Source organism: Hydra vulgaris, chromosome 02 (assembly GCF_038396675.1).
Source record: "Hydra vulgaris chromosome 02, alternate assembly HydraT2T_AEP".
Taxonomy (NCBI): domain Eukaryota; kingdom Metazoa; phylum Cnidaria; class Hydrozoa; order Anthoathecata; family Hydridae; genus Hydra; species Hydra vulgaris.
In genome coordinates this window covers 61,752,501-61,762,871 of record NC_088921.1, presented here as the reverse complement: position 1 = coordinate 61,762,871, position 10,371 = coordinate 61,752,501, and the positions used below count along the sequence as shown (strand labels likewise).

The following is a 10,371-nucleotide window of genomic DNA, read 5'->3' as shown; positions in this document are numbered from 1 at the left end:
ACTATTTATCTAAAAAATTCAAAATTAAAAGAATCTTCGCCATTTTGAAACGGTTGATCAATTTTTAAAAATTTTGCTCTAAGCACTAGATAACTATATATTCTTTTACTGTAGCAAATTTCATACTAGTTATAGATCTCTTAATACCCATGTTTTAAGCTTATTTTTAAAATTTTTGCTGACTCATCAAAAAATAATTAATTTTTTGAAGATTTTTTTTTTTTGTAATATTTATTTTTATGATGACTGTTGAGCGTGTTAATTTCAGTTTCAAACAATAAATATTAAACATTCTAGTTTTTTTTACCAGCTTACCACCTTAATATAAATATATATATATTATTATTGTTTTTTAACTTTATTTCTTTTATCTTAAACATAACATTTTACTTTTCAAAAAAGATATAAAATAATTTTATATTTGCACTATTTGCGGTACTCCGACATCTAAATCAGTATAAATTTGCTACAAAATACGGTTTAACGTTATTTGTAAAAAGTTATTCACGTATATGCTTTTTTAAAAATTCCTCCATCCCCTTCCTTTTATTAGAACCTTTTTGCTTGTTATTATTATCAAAAAAGTCTCATTTTCCATTAATTATGACCTCCATTTATTTAGCACCTGGGAGTATGTATTTATGTAATTATAAAGGTTTTAAGAAAATATTAAATTTATTGCTATTTTTCGTATATTTCTACAAACATTTCAAAGGTACACAACTAACTAAATTAGTACTATAAACATTTCAAAACAACTAAATAAGTACTATAAACGAGTACATTGCATAAGCGATCTATATTGGATATTTCATAACATCTAGTTTTGCTTTTATGTAAACAATTCATTGAGATTTCTGTGATATGCGTTTGCTCCGTTGCCTATAATAATTCAAGGTTAATTAAGAGTTAACGTAATGTTTTCTAAAAGTACAAAATAAAGAAAATAATTTACCGTGATTCTGTGCGAGACGCGGTATACTCAAACCAAAGAATGTCTGGTATGTTTGTGGAGTCGCGAATAAGAAAATATTCTGCCAATTTACTAAAAAAAAAAAACAATGTTTGTAAACACAATGCCGTTTGGCTGGCTTAACCATTTCATAGGTTAGATTAATCATTTTGTTGGCCTGGGTTAAAACATAATTTTAAATGCCGTAGGTTGAAACAAGGAATGTCTACAGTCTAACCACTTTTTATTTGCTATTTATGAAAAGACCAGTATAGAGCTAAAAATAGTTTTGTACTTCATAGTGTTTTGTACTGCACATTTAATGTTGTTTATAACTAGATATTTTATTGTGGTACAAAGAAATAAAAAAAAATTGCATTAGGTTGTTTAAGCATTTTCAATTAATGCGCCACCAAAAATTGACGACATTCTTTTTATTTTCATAGAATAACCCATAAATGTCCCTAAATATGCACTTAGAGACTTTTTTTAACACGACTTCCATGACGACTACCTTGTTTGTTAAGGTTCGTCTTTATAGAGTTCGGAGTTATAGAGTTGAGAGAGGGTTATACCACAAGCGAGCGCTCTACCACTACACCACTACCGCTATATATATGTGTGTACATATAAATGTATATATATATATATATATATATATATATATATATATATATATATATATATTATATATATATATATATATATATATATATATATAAGCATATATATAATCTAAAATTTTAGATATATCTTAATATATATAAAGGGCAATGTGTGTGTGTTTGTTTGTTTGTTCTCTATAGAAATCCAAACCGCCGGACCGATCTCGATGAAATTTGGCATGGGGGTAGTCCTCGAGGCGGAGAAGGTTCTTAGCTGGGTTTTGACCCCGTACCCCGACCCCCGGGGTCAGGGGGACCATTTTTTAGGCCCATTTTTGGGCCCATTTTTGTGTACAGATATCAGGTAAGCCAGTTTAAATATTGGCCCGGGCAACGCCGGGTAACTTCAGCTATATATATAAAGGGCAATGTGTGTTTGTGTGTGTGTTTGTTTGTTTGTTCTCTATAGAAATCAAACCGCCGGACCGATCTCGATGAAATTTGGCATGGGGTAGTCCTCGAGGGGGAGAAGGTTCTTAGCTGGGTTTTGACCCCGTACCCCGATCCCCGGGGTCAAGGGGGCCAAAAAACGGGCCCCCCTGACCCCGGGGTCAGGGGGGACCATTTTTTGGGCCCATTTTTGTGTACAGATATCAGGTAAGCCAGTTTAAATATTGGCCCGGGCAACGCCGGGTAACTCCAGCTAGTATATATATATAATCTAAAAGCAAGAATAGTAAATCAAAACTTACGTATTAACTATGTTGCAAAACATAGGAGTAAAGAAATTTTCTACAAGATAAAACCAGCAGCTTCCGGTAACTAATCCAATTACAACACCTACTAATACTTGCTCAATTGTATGATAACGTAAGTAAACTCTAAAAGAATAAAACTTTAAACCAAATTTTAATCAACTATCTGAAATAAAATAGAAAAAAATACTAGATTCTACTAATAAACAAAATATACCAAAACTATTGGTTTGGGAGCTTCCTAGTTAAGTAAGCAAAAGATGCATAAATAAAATTGTTACCGGCTAATACATACAATTACTGTTGATGCAATAGAAAATAATGTTATGCCATGTCTCCGAAGATTATCTGTAAATTTTTCAACTACATGAATCTTCATTCTAGACATAAAAACTCTTTTGCAACTGAAGAACTAATAGTTGCTAATAGTCAACAATCAGTAAATGATGACAAAAAATAAATTTAAAAAAATAATATTTTGAAGTTTAAAATTTAACATATATATATATATATATATATATACATATTTATCAGGGGCTACTCTAGATTGTTTTCGACAGCGTCAATCCAAATTAAAATTTGGGGACCTTTTTTTTTCTTTAATACATTTTTTACGGAAAATATTGTTTTTTTCGCTAAAAAACGCCTATATATATATATATATATATATATATATATATATATATATATATATATATATATATATATATATATATATATATATATATATATATATTTATATATATATATATATATATATATATTTATATATATATATATATATATATATATATATATATATATATATATATATATATATATATATATATATATATATATATATATATTTATAAAGCATTTATAAGTATAATATATAATAAGCAACAGACTTGATATACAGTAAATAAAAAAACTTTTTCAAAGTAAAATACAAACTATGCGCAAGACCTCTCAACAGATTTTAACTTTACTCAGATTAAATACTTTAATTAAATTTTGATATCAAATACTTAGTTTTCAGGGATTTTGTACTTAATCTCTTCATAACTGTTTTTTATGTTATTTATGATCGATTACAATAAAAAATTGATTTGAAATATGCTGCTTAAGAACTACATTAAATTTTTTTAAACATTTGAAAAGAAATTCTCTAATCAAATATTGCGGTTTTAAAAAAAATAACAAAACAGCAAAAAAAATGCAAAAACAATAATCCAAAAATAGCTTTAATAGAAAAAAAAAGACTGGAAAATATGTTTTATGGATTCTAAAGAAAACATAGGATTCATCATAAGATTTGTATTGATCTGATATGGAGATAATTTTAAAAAAAATCAACTCTACACTAAGACCTACGGAGAAAAAACTCATTTATTCCTAGGGTTCTATTGTTTAAAAAACAACTCTACACTAAGATCTAAGGAAACAACTTAAGTCCTAGGGAACCGTTTAGTTCTAGGGATCTATTTCTAAAGGTTAGAAGTTTACACTTCGTTAAAAACTTAACAAAAAAAACAAATTTTAATAACGAATAATAATGAATTTAGTACATCCTTGTCAAGTATTTAAGGGGTAATTAAGGGAAAAACGGACTCTATCTGTTAGAAACTGTTTGATCTATTAGACTATTTTCTTCATCTGCCATATATGTATTTATAATACATTGATTCCAGTTTAGGATTTTGAATGCTAGATCTTTTTGATTCAATGCATGGGTAATGCACGGGTCTCTGCTTTTATGACTAGACAACTCATTCTAATATCTCCTAATAAGGAAACAGCTCTAAAACTCAGTTTTATGGTTCTGAGGCTGACTGGTAGTCAGGTTTCCCGAACTCTGTGGTAGCGCTCAGAGAGGCTGATTCCATCAACAGCTGAAAAATATCAGAGTACAAATAGCGCCATGTTGCGCATGGATGGTGTCCCTGTTGGTACTTTTGGTGTGCATTGTTGAGGCCGCATTTGGTGTCCCATTTGGTCCATGGTTTAGGGTTTATTAATAGTAAAAAGGCAATTACTTGGACAATTAAATAGTAGACTGTCCACTATCTGTGCTTTGATTGAAGTTCTATAACAAATTTAAAAATGACTAAATACCAGAAACTATAAAACACAAAAAACAATCGTCATCACCAAGATCTCTAAATCTATCATTCACTTGTATGCATGGTCTTCGAGAAAACTTTACTTCTGTTGAGTCTTATCTCTTGCTCTTTGTGAGACTAATTTGAGTTCAGCTGTCTCATCTTGTGACCTTAGTGTTGATAATTATCTTTGTTTATTTCGTAAAGACTCCAATAGTCACATGCTTCAACTATTTGTCAGTAAACTAAGTTTGAATCCACCGACTATTCTTTTATGTGCTATCATTTAGCACCACTTCACTCTTTTAACTTTCTTTTTGTTCTATATTGCTCTCCTTCATCTCAAGAATGCTCTCTTTTCAATGTTTTTTCTAATCAAATTGACTAAGCCCATTCTCTTTATCTTTCAGCCAATATCGTTCTTATTGGTGACTTTAATGCTCATCACACTGAATGACTTAACTCTTGTGCCAGTGACTCTGCAGGCATTAAGACCCACAACTATTGTCTTTCTCAATCTCTAACATTAATAGCGAACTTTTTAACTTGCTTTCCAGACAATCCAAACCATTTATCTTCTCTACTTGACTTGTCTTGTTTCTGATCGTAGTCAGTGCTCAGTTTCTCCACAATTACTCTTAGGTGCTTCTGATCACGGTTTGATCTCTGTAAAACTATTATCTCATTCTTCTTCATGATGAGAATTTTCCTATCATTGTACCTCTTACAACTTAACTACCTTAAAGCTGACTGGGACTCTTCTCATGATTTTCTTTGTAAAGGTACTTGGGTAGAAATCTTTGTTCTTCCTGCTAACAAATGTACTTCTAACATAACTTTTTGGATTCAGGCTGGATGGAATCTTTTATTTCCTCTTGACCATTCCATGTCAAGCCTCACTCTTCTCAATGGTTTTCCTCTCATTGTGCTGCTGCAATTTCCAATCGAAACCATTACTTCTGTATCTATCGGCAAAACAATTCTTCAGAAAACAGATGTCTGTTTACTATGGCTAGAAACCATTGTAAAAAAGTTTTGTCTAAGGTGAAAGCCCGCTTTTCTCAGGTCACGAAATTTTTTTATTGCAATGCAAAAATTAGACTTTAATGACTTCTGAAGAATCTTTAACAGTATCTATAATAATAGCAAATCTGTTTTCCACCTCTCTAGTACGGTTCAGATTTTGTCACCTCACCTAAAGACAAAGCTGAACTATTTGCTAAAAACCTTTCACCAATATCATCTCTTCATTCCACTAGTCGCGTTCTACCTGATATTGCCGACAAACAGGTTAATCTGTTGCCTGACCTTTGTATCACTCTAGCTTCTGTAACTAAAGTGATTTCCTGTTTAGACTCTTCTACAGCTTGTGCTACGGACAACATACCTGTTAGAGTCTTGCAGAAGTGTTCTCCGGAGCTGTTGTCTATACTTTCAAAACTATTTAATAAGTGCCTATCAGAGTCTGTTATCCCTATTTTCAAAAAATCTAAAGAGCGATCTGACTTGTCTAACTACCTTCCTTTTAGCCTTCTCACTATCATAAGAAAAGTTTTTGAACCTTTTATTAACAAACACTTAATCTCTTATCTTGAATCTATTAACTTACTTTCTGATCATCAATATATATTTCGGTCTTCTCATTCTACTGCTGATTTGCTAACAGTAGTAATCGGTAGGTTTACAGTAACTTCTAATAGGTTTTATTGCGCATTAGATAGATGTGGAGAGGCTAACGCTATCGCTCTCAACATTTCTAAAGCTCGATAAAGTTTGGCATACTGGTCTTCTTCAAAAACTCTCTTCTTACAGTGTATCAGGTAACATCTTTAAAATTACTGAATACTTCCTTGCCAATATTAGTATAAAAGTTGTCCTCGATGGACAATACTCTTTATATTCTGTAACTTCAGAGGTTCCTCAAGGTTCTATCCTGGCCCCTATACTTTTTTTAATTTATATTAACAATCTCCCAGAAAATCTCACATCCAAGGTGGCATTGTTTGCTGATGATACTACCATTTATTCTTGTCTTGATAAGAAGCCAACACTCTCTGATAGCTTGAGGGGACATTTGAGCTTAAATAAGATCTCACTTCTACTACAGCATGGGGCTCTCAATGGCTGGTAGACTTTAACTCAGATAAAACTCAATTATTTCAGCTAATCGTTATCGCAATAATCTAAGTTTTCCTATATTTATGAACGCTAATGAGCCATCTACCCTTTATTTTCTAGGATTATTAAGTGAATTAATAATCCTAGAAAATAAAGGGTAGATGGGCTTATAGTTATAGATGATAGCATGTTTGAGCATTGACTATGATTATAGAAAAAAGAAAGAAATGTAACATTACAACAATGGGAGAGTGGCTCAAGCTTGGCAGATAAAGCAGGTCTAATTACATTTATATTGTGCTTTTAGACTTTGTCTGAGAGTAAGAGAGTTGTTATTCATTAATATAGGAATGCTAACAATATTGCAATATTTTTTTGCAGTAAATGAATGAGTATTGTTGTCTGACAAAAATTGTGGATTTAAAGTCTAGAATTTAAATTCATAAGCTACTGCAAGCCTTAGGCTGCTACAGAAGAGAGATCAGGTTTAAAATCAGCTGCTTGTTTTAAGCAATTAAAAAGTGAGGATTTTTAGTCAAGACAATAGTGTTGAGTCATCAGCAAATAAAGCCACTTGAGATTTCATGAAGAGTGTTATTGTAGATAAGAAACAATACATGAGCAAAGATACAACCTTGTGGTACACTTAAAGTTACTTGAAATAAAGAAGAGGGTAGGCCTTCAAGAATAACTTTACTAATGCAGCTAGAAAGAAATAATTTAATAACCTCAAAACCTTTATATAAAGAAATTAATAACAGAGTGAAGACTAATTGTAGGATGGTTGGAGAGGTCAAAGTGTTTTCTAGAGTTTTTAAAAATTAGAAGCACTTATTTAGCACTTTTTAAAAGTTTAGCAAGATTTGAATAGTGCTCTGAAGAACACTTTCAAGACTATGATCGAAACCTATTCTGGAGCACAAACTAGAGAATTGTTTATTGGATTTTTTTACTTTGGCTTCTTACAATAATAAAAGGGCATTTGTTCTTAAGATGTTATTGTAAAAAAATGAAAAAAATGAATAATGTTTAATAAAGCAAATGCTCAAGATGGTGAAAAATGTGGAGTAGAATGAGGCTTGACTTAAAATTGAAGAGAAGTAATATAAGCTATTAAAATTTAATTCCACAAGGAATAAAAGTTTACAAGATGCACTTTATGCATACATATTATGGATATAAACAAATATATATTTATTTAGATGCTGGCATACAATATTCTTTCATTGTTATATAAACTTTAGTATTTATATGGTGTAGTTTTTGCCAAAAAAGAAGATGATCAGATGGATTTGTAGTGTGACTCTAGCAAGACAAGAAAAGGAAACATAGTCTTAGACAGATTAGAAAAAAAGTTGTATCGAAGAGCGTTTGTTTGAAAAGAATAAAGTAATTTAGGTATCAGCATGTAGAGAGGTAGCAGCTTCAGTAGAAAATGGTAGTGGTAGAAGGAAGAAAACTTGCAGAGAGTGCCTTACATTTTTTTTTTTTAAACATCTTCGCTTCCAACAAGGCTGCAAGCAACCACTAATTAGAGTTGGAAGTTACTGGAGGAGAAAAGATGAAGATTGTAGAGCAAGATAACAATTGGCAGACGACTTGAAAGATTACAAATTATAAGAATCAGGAAAGCAAGATGGAGTAAGCGAATTCCAAAGAACTGATGTTTGAGGAAAAAAAACTAGAGGAATAAGAGTTTTTGGAGCACTTAGGAACAGTCACAGAAAAAGAAAGAGACTTAATTGAATGACAAGTAACACAAGAATGAATTTTAGTAGATGGCGCAAGAAATGCTAGCTCTTTAGAGCAGTGCCCATTATAGTATTTGTAGAAAGAGAAGCAACATTGTGAAGATGTGATAATGGTTTGAGGTTGGCTGCAAGAGCAGGTCCAACTATGTTTACAATGCGTTTTTGCACCTTATCTAAAAGTGAAAGGACATCATTGGAAGGTCCGCCCCAGATATTGCAACAGTATTCCATACAAGGCCGAACTTGAGATTTATAGAGATAGAGAATAGAATCTAGAGTAAAATAGTGTTGAGCTTGATAAAGAGATGCAACCTTAGCATATGGTAATTTTGCAATGGATTTGATATACAGTTTCCAAGAAAGATCGGTTTCCAAGTAAGAGTTAATCCTAGAAGATGAAGGGTAGATGACTCATCGACTACATTACCGTTTATAAACAAAGGAAGATCTAAATCATTGTGATAATGATTGGCTGAAAAAAACTGAGTTTTGTCTGAATTAAAGTTCATCAGCCACTGTGAGCCCCATGCTGTAGCAGAAGTGAGACCTTTTTCAGGCTCAAATGCCCCATCCAAGCAATCAGAGAGTGTTGGCTTCTTATCATGACAAGAATAAATGATAGTATCATCAGCAAACAATACCACCATTAGGTGTGAGAATATCTGGAAAATCGTAAATAAAAATTTAAAAGAGGCCAAGGATAGAACCTTGAGGAACCCCTGAAGTTACAAAATAAGAAGAAGAGTGCTGTCCATCGAGGACAACCTTTATTCTACAATTGGAAAGGAAGGATTTAATAATCTTAAGGATGTTACCAGATACACCATAAGAAGAAAACTTATTGAGAAGATCAGCATGTCAAACTTTATCAAAAGCTTTAGAAATGTCAAGAGCAATGGCCTTAACCTCTCCACCTTTATCTAATGCACGATAAAACCTATTGGTTATTACAACTAGAAAATCAGTTGTAGAACGAGAAGATCAAAATTTTTATTGATGATCAGAAAGCAAGTTATTAGATTCAAGATGAGAGATGAAGTGTTTGTTAATTAAAGATTCAAAAACCTTGCTTATGATAGGAAGATCGCTCTCCAGAATTTTTGAAAATAGGGATAACAGATGCCGCTTTCCAGTAGGCTGGAAAACAAGACTCTGATTAGCACTTGTTAAATAATTTTGAAAATATAGACGACAGCTCTGATAAACACCTCTGCAAGACCACAACAGGTATGCTGTCCGGGCCACAAGCTGTAGAAGAGTCCAAGCAGGAAACCACCTTAGAAACAAAAGCAAGAGACGATATTGATTAAAAGCTCTTAGCAAACAATTCAGCTTTGTCCTTAGGTGAGGCGACAAAGTCTGAACCATATTAGAGAGGTGGAATAATAGATTTGCCCTTATTAATGATACTATTGTATGAATGAGCTACATATTCATATTCATATATTCATGCATATTGTATGAATGAGCTTTAGTTAAGAAAAAAAAAATACTCTAGATTGTTTATACTAGAGAAACAACATAAAAGAGAAGGCTAAAACCTGATGATTATGATGATGATGATAATGATGATAACAATGATCATCATCATCATGATCACGATGATCATGATTATCATCATCAGGTTTTAGCCTTTTTCATTTGTGCTGCTGTTGATGATGATGATGACGATGATCATGATGATAATGATGATGATAATGATGATGTTACTCTCTTCTATAAGTACTATCATGGGCACCGCTCTAAATAGCTAGCGTCTCTTGTGCCATTTACAAGCCTCATCTTTCAACTGTGACTGTTCCTAAGTGTTCCAAAAAATTCTTATTTGTTTAATTTTTTTCCTCAAACATCAGTCCATTGGAATTTGCTTCCTTCATCTTGATTGCCTGATTCAAGTTAAAACAACTTTCTTCTGCATAAATGTTTGATTTAATTTTAGGTGAAGATAATTTTTTATAAAATTTTATATTTTTAGCTGAGGGTTGCGACTTTTATAAATGACAATTAAACTAATTAGAGGGCTTTCTAAAAGATGGTAGTAAAAAAAATAACATTTACCGCTTTAAAGTAAAAATCATTCTTTTTAGCTTTAAAAATAGTTTTTTT

The 10,371-nt window shown here is 31.8% G+C and overlaps 1 protein-coding gene across 2 annotated transcripts in view; it reads right to left on the bottom strand.

Moving 5' to 3' along the window:
* Positions 1-674: 674 nt before the first annotated feature.
* Positions 675-10,371, bottom strand: part of LOC101236416 (dolichyldiphosphatase 1) — a 27,766-nt gene continuing 18,069 nt past the window's right edge. Inside the window, exons 5-9 of one of the 2 annotated variants that reach the window (XM_065791622.1) lie at positions 2,594-2,692; positions 2,310-2,438; positions 956-1,045; positions 765-882; positions 675-733 (exon numbers count right to left, since the gene is read on the bottom strand). In XM_065791622.1, coding sequence (XP_065647694.1) covers positions 846-882; positions 956-1,045; positions 2,310-2,438; positions 2,594-2,692 — 355 coding nt within the window. In that variant the 3' untranslated portion in view covers positions 675-733; positions 765-845. The other variant, XM_065791623.1, reaches the window with a different exon arrangement.